General features: G+C 30.8%; 1 protein-coding gene and 1 long non-coding RNA gene across 7 annotated transcripts in view; one reads left to right on the top strand and one right to left on the bottom strand.

Annotated features, from left to right (window-relative positions):
- Positions 1-13,551, bottom strand: part of LOC148624635 (phosphatidylinositol 3,4,5-trisphosphate 5-phosphatase 2A-like) — a 92,646-nt gene extending 79,095 nt beyond the window's left edge. The window contains exons 1-4 of one of the 6 annotated variants that reach the window (XM_088567404.1): positions 13,417-13,551; positions 11,666-11,688; positions 3,412-3,488; positions 2,067-2,109 (exon numbers count right to left, since the gene is read on the bottom strand). In XM_088567404.1, coding sequence (XP_088423530.1) covers positions 2,067-2,068 — 2 coding nt within the window. In that variant the 5' untranslated portion in view covers positions 2,069-2,109; positions 3,412-3,488; positions 11,666-11,688; positions 13,417-13,551. Of the gene's footprint in view, positions 1-2,066; positions 2,110-3,411; positions 3,489-7,947; positions 8,486-11,665; positions 11,689-13,416 lie in introns of those variants that run through there. The other 5 variants (XM_088567407.1, XM_088567405.1, XM_088567406.1 and 2 more) reach the window with 5 other exon arrangements.
- Positions 1,056-6,824, top strand: LOC148624636 (uncharacterized). The gene is made up of 2 exons (XR_015919718.1): positions 1,056-1,483; positions 4,603-6,824. It is a non-coding gene; the product is annotated as an uncharacterized LOC148624636 (long non-coding RNA).
- Positions 13,552-13,553: the final 2 nt, after the last annotated feature.

Consider the following 13,553-nt stretch of genomic DNA (forward strand, 5'->3'; position numbering starts at 1 on the left):
TGTTGTCCTGCAAAGCAAAGCTTGCCAATTGCCAAAAATTGGATACTTCCAACAATGTAAAACATAGAGTGTATAAAATAATCTTACTTAATTCTACACTGCAAAGAGGACATTGTTTTGCCTAAATCTCAAGGCTATCCAATACCCAGGATTCAGTACATTTATATTACCTACGACAAATACAGAAACCATTCATTTGATTTTCAGTTTAATACCAAACAAGATTTTCAGTCACCTATCATTTAATACCAGTACCAAGATTACTAGATGCAGCACTAACTTATACTTCAAACATCTTTTCATTGGATATGTGGAACCCACTTAGACCCCTTTCAATTTAACTTAAATTAATCTTACTAAAGAAATCCTGTTTTAATGAACGAACAGTTCAAATAGGGAGTTTGGAAATTTTATCTGATTTATATCGTTTCAAACTCTAGATGTAATTAGTTCAAGCAAATTCATAGTTTAACAGTAAGCTTAGCCCAAGAAAGCATACATGTCATATAACTGGCCAGTGCTGGTTCATCTCCAGAAATTTTGATAAGCAGGGTCTAGTAAAACAAGGGATCCCAGAAAATGCAAAAAAACATAATTTTTTACCTTTCAAGGGCAATAACTCTAACAAGAAGTCATCCAAAAACTTTGATCCTCACAAACTTTTACAGGCCTTATAAGGATTATTTCAGCCACTGAAAGTTCATTCTATCTATCATAGTTTTCAAGATATTGGCTGAAAACTGTAACAGATAAAAACATCATTTTTCATCTTTCAAGGGCAAAAAATCTTACATGGAGTCATCTGACAACTTTGATCTCTGAAGACTTTTGTAGGCCTTATAATAAGGATTATTTCAGCAATTGAAAGAATTTGGCTAAATCTAACAGTTTTGGAGATATATGAGAAAAACTTCTGACTGACCCCTTCGTTCTTTTTATTAGTAACATAAGCCATGTTTTCCACAGATCAAAAATCCCTACATCAGTTCTATGAAAATTACCAGAAGGAACATTCATACCAAATTTAGTTCCAATTGGTCAAGTAGTGTCAGAGGAAAAAAATTTGGAAGTACATGTAATAACACTGAAAATAACAAAACAACATTAAAAAGGGCAATAAATGTTCAAAATATGGCTCAACAGATTAAAACAAAATTTTTAACACAGATAGATCTCATTATGCTGAACACATTAATTCCATATGAGAATTTGGCCAACCCAACAGTTTTGAAGATACATGTATATGCGAAAAACTTCTATCTGACCCCTATGTTCTATTTTTGTAACGGCAGCCATGTTTTTCGATGGATCAAAAATCCCCACATTAGTTCATTGCAAGATACCCCAAGGAACATTCACAACAATTTTGGTTTCAATTGGTTAAGTAGTTTCAGAGGAGAAGAGTTGTGAAAAATTGTTAACAACCATGGACGATGACAACGAATGCAAAGTGATGGCAATAGCGCACATGGCCTACAGCCAGGTGAGCTAAAAAGGAGGTTCTATAGTATTATTGGGAACTTTATATTCAAATAATGCACAAAACTAACAATTTTTTTCAGTAAAAGCAATTCACTCCTCCACCCCTCCAAGTATCACATTCTCCTCTCAGATTCACCAGTTATTCATATAAAATTTGTCAACTTAGGCACTTATATTGAGATGTGATCAAGTACCTATATGTGGGTTCACCCTAAAAAAAAGTCTGAAAGCTTGTTGCATAGTACATGTACTTTTATACACAAGGTTTCTATTACAGTTGAACAGAAGAATGAAAACATGTATGAGTCCAATTGGGATGCAAACCCTTACTATTCATACAAGCATTGTATATAAAGATCTGGCCTTACGAGCTTGATATGGGATGAATTATTTGTCCATCTCTGAGCAAAGCAAGGCTTTTTTTTCAAAATTGCATTCAATTGTATCATTTTGATTGTTTTATGCTGGATGCATGATGTACTAGTTGACAGGATGAGTGGTAAACCAAGCACACTTCTTGTAACCTGCATGTACAATATTCTTTAAATAAAAATAAGCATAAAAAGGGTATCATTGAAACTTACATTCTTCCTTTCCAAGTGTATATATACACAATCCATGCAGAGTCTTAGGGAAAAAGAAATTCAACTAATGATAAGCACAGGAAGAACAATAAATACATATATGTAGAAGATGTTGATGCATGTACTTTTTTTGGAAAGCTTGTCTTAGTGATTGTACTAGTTGAAGTTAAGTAACATATTCAGATGTAAGACATAAAGATCTAATGCATGAATATATATATATATTACAGATCCACAAGGTTTCTGATTTGTAGTTTCTTTTCATTAAAGTTTTTGTACATAATTTTGTTTTATATTTTTACACAAAGTTCAAGATCAGCACAAAATGTTTATCTCTATATCACAAAATAAAAATTTTAATACATCACAGGTATTCACCTGATCACCTGATTAGGTAGGGAGTTGTATTCACAGACCATTTACTTTCCTACAGTCACTTTGTTTAAGGCACTGAAGAAGGTCATTAGTTGACTGAAAATTTTTCTCATTATATGTTTTCTTATAGTGTATTAACATCTTTATTGAAATGTACATTTATAGTACAGCTTAGCACCGTTGTTCACAAGATTAATCCAGTGAATATAAATTTGGTCAAAAGAGATCAATGAAAGCAAAGCAAAAGTGGATCCATAGATTTTGGAAAAAAGGGAGCTGAAGCCAATTATTGGTATTCATTGGTAATTTGTTTTGTCTATAAATACATGACATTATCTAACCATTCAAGCAAAACAATGGAAGATAAGGCAAGTTCTGATGTACAAGTGTCAGGTTAGACAAGTTCTGTTGTACAAGTGTCAGATAAGACAAGTTCTGATGTACAAATGTCAGATTACTGTGTGATGTTTTGTTTTATGAATATCCACGATCTCTCTGTTTTATTTACTACTGGCATCTCACATTTTTAAATGAGAAATAACAGTTTAGACTTAGTACAAATTGCCTGCAATGGTTCCTGTCAACTTTGTAATTCCTGAACTTCAAATTGTATAGAAAATCATTGTAAAATGATAAAATCCTATAAATAAATGCACTCTAGCAATGAAGGCATAAACCCAGACTTTGCAGACAATGAATTATGAGAAAATGAAAAAAATAGGGCTTTAAACACTAGACTAGTGTTACATTTTAAAGTTCTGAACCTTTTCATGGAGCATGCCATATATTTAAATTACAAATACCAATACACTTTAATATATCCTATAATCAGAAATTTACCCTTGGTGGAAACCACCTAAATTTGATATCTTTAGAAAGTCACGAAATTGACATACTGGATGGATCTGGGAATCACCTAAATCGGAGATAAATACTTTAACACCCACATATATCGATATCTATAACTTACTTCCTTATATGGTCAACACAATTGTGTATCTAATCCATTTTTTTCTTGGTTTCATCTTTCAAGAGTTTGCATGACCCCTATAAAGGAAATAAACAATACTTTTAAAAAAAGCTATCTTGTAAATCCAGTGCAGAAACGTGGCATCTTAGAAGACAGTCTGTCAAACTTAAAAATTATATAAATATATTGTTATTGAGCATCTTATTTAGAGTTCAATATAATACACAGAACTCTTGAAACTTATTTTTCATATTTTTTTTAAAGCGTGAACTGTGATTTCCACATTATAGTGTATACTGTTACAACTACACCTATATGTAGAAATTAAAGTAGTGCAGTGTTTTAGGACTTAGGGGGAGGGGATTTTAAATTCTCTCCCAAATATGGATATACACTGAATACATGTACAAATTCACATAATGATATTAAATTATATTTGATGCATCAACAAATGAGAAACTTTTTGTCATCAATTAATTATGTGGTTATGAAGATTATCACTGATAATTTTAAATTACTGATTTCCTCTCTTTAAGCAGGCTCTGCAAAAACTAGAAAAAAAATTAATATAAGTGTATGATGATCTGAAAATAAAACATCATTAGTGTTTACACAGCAATGGTATTCAAAACCTTTGCAATAAATTTCAAAGGAAATTATCAGTAATTAGTAAATGGTATCATTTTTTATCTTATCCTTTTAACTGGCATACTTTTCAATTTGGGCCAACTAAAAATGATTTCTTGGTTTTCTTTCCCTCACTCTTCTTTTTCTTATTAAGTGCCTTATTACCCATTTTTCACTATGTTGATAGTGTCTCTTCCATTATTGTCCATGAACAATGTAAAAAGCACAGTCAATAAATTATCTGGCCATGAAAGGCAATAAGATATCCCTGGGGTCCTTCTATGGTTTTAATGAAAATGGTCAAACAAATAAAATGAGATACAACTGATAAATCTAAATTATTTTAGCACTTTACATGTACATGCAACTATTTAAAAAATTTTATATCAGGAAATACTTATGTTATAATTAATGATACAAGGTTACAAAAAATGTCAATAGGGTCAAAATTATACAAATAATAATATTGCCAAAGGTTATTGAACATTTTTAACTTAATTTAACCATGTATTAAATAATCTGGGTTTTTTTTTTATTTAATTCTACTTGCATTTATGTTTTCAGGCCCAGTGTCACAGAAAGGAAAAAATACTTTGAGTCTAAGAAAAACTCATAACTACTCATGATTTCATATTCCTAAGATTACCATGGAAGTAAAGGATATTCTAAGACTTAAATATCCAAGTTTTGTGGCACCAGATCCAGATCATAGATTATTGGACTAGACTTTAATGTCTCTAATAATCTGCCAATAGGCAAAAAAATATGTTTGTTTTCTATTACACCTTTATTTTCTTTAGTTAACACATACTATTCTTTTTATTGAGTCTAAGGGAGAAACATTCATAAAATTATTGAAAAATGACCAAAAAACTTTAGGGTACACCATTTTTAACTGAAAAAAATAGGGTGGTAGGGTAATAGTAACAAGCATCTTTTTCAATTTGGCCTTAACCATATCATGAATACAGGTATCCTGTTCCTCATTCCAATCAAGGTCTCATAGTGTAACTCATTTAAGGAGCTGGCACAATCATCATATACCGTCATAACAAGCACTTACAGTTCTAGGATTTTATTCAGGCCTAAAAAAAAATATGCATTTCCTGTAACATCTTTAAAAGCTAGGTAGGGTCAGGTCAGTTTTATTTTTTCATCATTTCCATTATCCTTAAATTTTTGCCACTTCATGTACAAATTCTTTTTGACACACCATTTACATCAATTTATTAAAGATGCCTAAAAATACATGTATGCTCTAGAGAGCCTAAAATGATCACCTGGACAAAAATACCAAAAAATCTTTTTAGCAGTCTAGAGCTGGCCTCTTGACCGTACTGTACTACTGTCACAACAATGGTTTAATCGATAGAGAGCATCTAATTAAAACAAAGCATTGCAATGGTTTTCAATCTACTACTACACTATGATTTTATTCTCATTAACTATGACATAGTTACAGAGATAATAACGTATATACAAAATACAGATATGAATGCATGTGTGGAAATACATGTACATGAATAGTTACCTAACCAGGAGGATTTATGACAGAAGACATATATTTAATGGCAGGAAAGATATTTCTTCCTTTCATTTTGAAGATAATTAAAGGAAGAAATATCTTTCCTGCCGTTATCAGTGTTGACGCAATGTGATTTCTGCCCACTACTCTGAAAGTCGAAGTGATGATGGGTAAACGACGGAACTAACTTATGACTCTTTAAAGATAACCAAATGCCCTGTCATCTCATTAGTGACAGTCACGCATGAATAGATTAAAAAGATTCCAGGACCCAAAACTCAAACATCTGTCAATGCATCTTTCTGAAAATTTCAGCATAGGTCCATCCCTTCATGCTGAACAATTTTACCATCTGCCAAAGTTTTGCCTAAGCCAACTGCTTTTGGGTTATTTGTAATATTCTGCAATTTGACCCCTATGGTCTATGTTTAGTAACAGCAGCCATGTTTTTCACCAGATCAATAATCTCTACACATGGATGGTTAAAAATACCCTAGGGAACATTCATGAAAAGTTTTGTTACAATCTGTCCAGTACTTTCAGAGGAGAAGATGTTGGAAAAAATTGACAAACGATGATAACAAAGGCTGATGATCACAATGTGATGACAATAGCTCACACGGCCTTTAGGCCAGGTGAGATAATAAAAATGGTCAGACTGGTTACCAGAGACACAGAACCAGTTTCAGGTCTCATCCTATCAGAAACCATTGATAGAATGGTGTCACATTATAAATACTCAGGGAAATATAAAGATAATTACTCTGCAATACTTTTAAATATTCAATTATTTCTCCACTTTAAACATGTTTTAACCTATGGGGATCTCCCCAGTAGGAACCTGAATGCAACCATGTGTAATAAATATTTCAAATTTTATAATTACTTCTACCAGTACATTGAACATATACAAACATCCATTAGAGCAATTTAAAAAAAATTGTTTTAAAAAAAAATCCATTAAATCCGTGTACATGTATCGTGAAAAATGTCCATCAATAAAACACTCAGGGGGAAACAGAAACAGAGGATGTAGTGGGTAATCACCCTTAATTAAAAAATGAGTTGTTTGGTCATAATATGTGCTGTCTTAACCTAAATTATGTTCTCTAACAATAACTAAAGCATTCTCTTCATAAACAAGGTGATCTGTCTTTTTTTTTTCCATTTTCCTCATTCTTTGCCAATTTGAATTTATGGAAAAAAAGAACAGATGTGGTGAAATGCAACAAATACACCAGTGTATAACCTAAATCCAAAATAGTAAATACTTTTAGAGATAACCAAAAAGTCTTCAACAAGAACAAGCATCTTTAAGTCAGCTCTAAAAGGCCCCAACGACAAAAGTAATAAGATCCAGAGATAACATAAAGATGAAAATTCTTTAAAATCAAACTCAAAGTACATGTAATTGTGATATTCAGAATGGTGTGTCACTATAAGTATGACAAAGAGAGAAATGTTGTTCCATGCCTGCCATTTCTGAATTGATGAAATTTATGGGTGTAAAGTGTTATGCACTTCCATTGGGTTCCAACTAAAGGTTGGTGTGACCTACCATTACTGTGTGACAGAAGGTATGCCATCTACTTTGAAATTGTAATTAACTAAAAATGTACAAATGTAGGTTAACCATCAGAATAAAAGCTATATAGGGAACATAATTTTTGTTCTTGTTTTATTGAACTTCACTGCAAACTCCATCAAAAATCACAACATCCAACATTAACGGTACATGTTTTTGCAATGTTGCAATGATAAAATATTGGTAATCTCATAAGGTGGCAAAAAAGAAGGTTTCATATTTTCCTATGGAGCTCTTGGCTCATTATAACAGCGACATTTTCTGTATTTGCCACGTCACCATGAAAAATATATCATTACTCACTAGGATGACTTATCATTACTCTAAAACAAACAAGACCACTTCGGGACACTTCAGAATGATCCAAGTCAAATAGGATTTTCTAGGTCAGGAATGATAATAAAAATGATTTCCGTCTGGTTATCCTTAGGTTAGTATTGGTATCACATCATAAAAGCAACACCAACAAGCTACAAGTGGTAGATGTTGTTGTTCTGAGTTAAGGAATATAGGCATCCTAGAATACTGAAAAATATGTGATATTTTGCTGGAGTCTTAAATTCAAGACAATAGGAAAAATAAAGTATAAGAAAAAAAAATCAATGTTAGGTTGTATTAGTGTAATAGAAAAAGGAAGAGATATAGTAAAACACTACTAATGCACAATTGTATAACCTTTACAAAAATAGTAAATACTTCAACTAGTGTAAACATACATTCAAGTAAGCTCTGAAAGGCCAAAACAACTAAAGTAATAAAAGGCTCAAAACATTGACAGCTCTCCACTGCATTGCCTTACCTGATGTAATATAAACAACTGTATAATGTCCACCTAATCCAAATAGCTCTGATCACAGAGAAACTTTATAATCCAATATAATTTACTCAGAAACATGAAAACTGACCCTACGGGAATGATTTTAACACTAAGGAAGTAAACACACTTTCATTGTGGAAATGGCTCTAAGTATAATATACATCATATTAAATGATTAAACAGGGTTTTATTCTTCTCTGTTTTGTAGTAACTTCCTTTTCTGAACAAAGATGATAAGATGGGTTTGTACTGAAATAGGTCAATGTCATAATACAATAAAATATACACTTATTGATTTTTTGTTTTCTTTTGCCAAAAAGTACATGTACATGTAATTGACTTCTATAAATATGAGAACAAATGCGCTAGAATCTGGGTTTGCTTGATTACTCTTTGATCTAGTGATTATGACAACATTTTCTGAATTCATGAATTCAAATTATTGTGCAAAGGGATATTAAGAATTTAATAACTTTATGAGTGCAAGATAGGGAAATCTCAGACACCCAAGGGTAAAATTTAATCATTCTCTAACCAGGCTCTGCTGAATTAGAGAACTATTACATCTTACCCAAGGGTGTCCCAATCTTGCATGAGAAAAGTGGGCTGTTAAGATTCTTTTTTTTCACTACGAGTTAGTTTTCTGAAAAAATGATACCTCACAACCAGGTGTAAAACTTAAAACTGCAAGAAATAATCGATCACTGGTTATTCTCAATAAAATTATTATTTTAAAAGAATTTTCATACGCATATTTGATATTGCTAAGATATGATCAATTCAATATATACATGTATCATAACTAAACTTGACATGTCTTTTAATTGGTACACATCATTGTGTTGAAGATTAACAAGATCTGGACAAGTTGTTTGATAATATGATGTATAGATGGACCAACAGATGAACAGAAAGACAAGCAAACATTGATCAAGGGTATAAAAATGTATACATTTTATATATCATTAAATGGATAAAATAAGCTATTATTTATCAACCTCCTCATATATTCTGGCATCTACAATGTACCATGAGGCCAAAAAATAGTAGTCATGTTTCCTGCTACCTACAAGAAAAAAAATATGGTAGGAAGGAATGAAAAAATATTTTTTTCAGAAACATTGTATATGGAGTTAATAGGGAAACAATCTAGATAATTACCATAAAATGTTTAGGGTAGACTTACAAACAGGAAAGGTAGGGTAGCAGGAATCAGACAGATTAATTTTTGGCCTGATCAGGAATTTGATATTACTTTATTATCAGTAGTAATATAAAGGCCTTGGCATGACCTACAAAAAATATGTACAATGTAACTACAAAATTAGCTTATATCAAATTTTACATGCAACAAAATTTCAATCACTTTGTCAGCATATATGTATAATCTTATCATTTTTATGTATAGCTAATACAGAGTTAGCTATGTTAAGAAAAGTGATATTCCAAGGGAGAGCAAAGTCATGTCACAAAAGGCAGGAAGGTGGTCTTTATATACAAGTTTTATTTTACATGTACATAAAATGCACCATATAGGAATATACTAAACATTGTCTGACCATATCTGACTGTAATAACCTGTCTTAAACAGTGCATAAAAGCAACTTTAAAAGAACTTTGATTACAATAACTGGTTCAGCTAACAATAAACCATACATTACTATAACTAATAAAAACATTCCATAAACCTCTTGTATCAGCCACATATAGGTACTTAGTACTGTTCATGTATACCAATGGTGCATAAAATTGATGCTTTTTTTCTTAACAGGAGAAAACAGCCAGATATTGGCAGAATGTCAACTAATGCTTGTGTAACCACAGATGAAATTATTCAAACAGACTATAACAATTAACAAACTTGGTAATTTCAAGTCAAACTAATGTGTTCATATTGTCATATAAACTCAGTGTTAAATTACATGTATATATAAGAATACCCACAGATTTTCCCCACGTTTCACAGTCCACCTATTGTAGAAAATGTAAAATGGTTGTTCCTCTTTCAACTTACAAGCTGTGTGAAAGTAGTGTTATTGAAAAACTGAGCAAAAGACAGCAAAGAAAATTCCTGTTTACAGTCTATGGATTTGCCAATATATTCAAGCAACAAATGGTATAAGATAATTCAATTTATATTGGTGAATGTTGTCCCAAGCAAATACACTGAAGACCTTGTAAGTGGATTATTATATGCTGCAAGGGATAATATTCATCAATATAAATAAAATAATCCTTTTATCATTTCATACATCCTTAACCTATTTTGCTCATAAAAAATTTAAAAAAACAGAAACCTGTCTAAACTAGAAATTTTATGATGTCCAATAGACAACTTTTACATGCTCCATTTATGTCTTATCTGGTGACAACTGGTTTACAGCTTTATACTAGACAAAGAAAGGATCAGATCTAAAGGCTAAAAAGGTGGAAAAACTTCTCCCAACATAAAAGTATATGAAATGCTTCTCTAATCTATGTAGCACCAAAAACTTCTATGCAATAATTCAATCAAGTTTCTGTTCCCCTGGCTCCTATTGCAATGCTACCTAATCTTACACCTGTTGCCCTCAATACAAGGTATACAATAAAGGGCTCTCAAGGAGCAAGTACAGCATAGTAGTGATTCAAGACATACATGTGTACATTCAACAAAATGGCAACAGTATTATAGCAGTCGTAAGTCGATCAAAACCTAGCCATTACATGATTATCAGTAATAAGGCTATATGACATAAACAATAATAGGTGTTACTTTATAAATTCTCCAGTTGACATTGATATAATTGAGGAACTTTTACCAGAATGGAAGTGAATGTAAAGTTGTCTATTATGTCAGTTACCATTCATTTTGAACCTGTGGAAACTGTACACCTTTTCAATCTGAACAAAACATTCTAGGGTTTGGTTTAGACAGGTTTCAATAAATATGCATAAAAATGCAGAAAGTACCTCATGGAATCTAAACCACTCTGGGCAATACTTCATTGACTTTATTTGCATCATATAAGCTATTAATGTGTAAAGAACTAATATACACAGGAAAAGTTGCAACACATGCTTTAAAACATATGAAAACATATGTTTAGGACTTGTATGGTAAAAATTTAAATATACATGTACATGAAATCATATGTTTTCTAAAATCATATGAAACCATTCTCTTTTTATCTATGAAATCCTATTGAAAACATAAAAATACCATATTTTTTTTAAAAAAGATTTCATGCTTTAATTGGTTAATCAGAAATGTATTTTTCACATGTTTTTCATGGTGGTCCTAAACATATGAAAAACATATGAGAAACATATGTTTTCCAGGTGTTTTTTTTTTAAACATATGTAGTATTTTTTCTTGTGTACAACCCCTCATTTAAACAAAAAATAGATATATTTCAGTGTAATTTAGTTCAGTCATTGTCTATAAATTTTTTTAAATCAAGAATACCTTAACGGAATCAGATCCTGATGAGTAACATAAAATTGTGCAGTAATAATTATATCTATATAAGATATAATTATTACTGCACAATTTTATGTTATGTTTTAAGAATTAAGATATTTTATAAACTATATAAATTTATAAAATATCTTAATTCTTATATACTTAATGAGGTATCTAACTATATAAGATATCTTATGAACAAAATTGTATAAAATATTTTATATACTTTATTAAAATATACGTTAAGTGAAATACCTTGAACATCAACAACTGGTCCCCTACAAATAATTCAAACATCAGACAATTAATCTTTGAGAAAATTAATATGACCAACATTTTTATCCAATGTCATATAATTTTAGCTATACGAAAAATGCCAACAGTTTTTTGTCACCTATTATCAAATATCTTGGGGCATTTTCTATAGCTGCACAAGAAGCATTCAACAATCACAGTTTCTAGTCAACCCTTTTTTTGAGAATCACATGATCAATTTTCTGTGGTCCTAAATTTAAGGATCCTTTAATGTTATAATACTAATGAAGGTATGAATTTTATAAGTTTATATCTTACAAACTTTCTATATATCTCATAAAGTTTATAAAATATATTGTATAAAAAACATTGAGATATATTATTATATAAAATATATGAGATATCTTATAAACTATAAAAAATATCTTACAGACAAAACTATACAAGATATTTCATAAACTTTTATAAGATATATCTTACAGAGAACTTAAAATATCTCATAAATTTCATAGTGACCACCGCTAAGCAGTGTGAGGTCCATGGTTATTACATGTACTATCTAAATTTCCCTTAAAGTTCCCCAATATACTGACAGAAAAAGTCATGTCTCAGAAGTAACAAAAAGTGACTGTCCTTATGGAGAAAATTCATTGCTTCCTTGAATTAAACAAATAAAAATATATAGGTTAAGATTATGTTTCAGTAAGAATTAAATTCATCTTTTCTGATAGTGTTCGAGAATTTTTCTATTTTTTATTACTAATTAAAAGAAGAGAATATAATGTTTTTAAAAGTTCGGGAAAAATGTGGATGTACATGAGTATCTCCGTTGTTCCACTGTTGATGTTGTCAAGAACCTAACCCGCCTTGGAAAAAATATAACTCTGATTATATTATCCAAATCAAAGCATAGTTTTTTCTAAGATAGGAAAGGCAATCATTTTCTTTCTTGGAATATAAGCAGCTATCAGTTGTGTCTGAAATTTGTTTACGTCACATGATATGTGTAAAATATTTCCACCATCCGTGGAAAACAGTAATATTTCTGGTGTCTGTACAAATTGATCTGACCAGCTAAAACTGAAAAAGATGTTGCTAGAGATACCCTTAAGGGTTAAAAATTATAAAGTATGGTGAAGTGCTTTAAAGTTATAGATCATTTTTGGTTGGGGTTGGGATTTTGGAAAAACATTTTCTTTTCAAGTTACTCATTCACTGAAAAAAAAATTCCCACATTATTTAACAAGGCAGATTATCGCTTGTTGCTGAAATATAAATGAATATTGCACTAGCGAAACAAAAATTTTCACCCCCTTTTTGTAATGTCCTTTAATATTTTTTTCAGTCTTGCACAAACAGTACACATATGGCAAAGCACATTGTACTTGCTGATTTAGACAATGCCTACTCCATATCAAGATATCTTATATATTTCATATCTATATATATTATTATTAAATAATATAAGATATCAACAAATTGAAATAAATACAAATTTGGCGTGCCCTGGAAAATAGCATAAAAATTTGCAATAGACGCTTTTGAAATTATGCAACATCATAAGCAACAACAAAAATTATGACTAACACTTCAGTTTTCAAAACAAACAAAAAAAGTTGTTAACCCTTTAATTTAAGTTGTATTTTTTTAAAAATAATAGCAATTTGACCCATATAGTACAATTGTATTAATTTAAATATCATGAAACAGTTGTTTACCATTGTATATAGCAATTTCAAAGAATACTTTACCGGTTTAACACTGTTTGTACAAGTTTGTTTCGTGCACTGGTTTGGTGTAATTAAATTATTTCCTTGATGCAGATAAAGCACTTTCGGAACTTTCAATACTCGGAACATCGCTTGACTTTCCCTTATGAAAATAGGAA

This window comes from Perna viridis, chromosome 2 (assembly GCF_037379345.1).
Source record: "Perna viridis isolate PV_CMFRI_1.1 ecotype Kerala chromosome 2, ASM3737934v1, whole genome shotgun sequence".
Classification (NCBI taxonomy): Eukaryota; Metazoa; Mollusca; class Bivalvia; order Mytilida; family Mytilidae; genus Perna; species Perna viridis.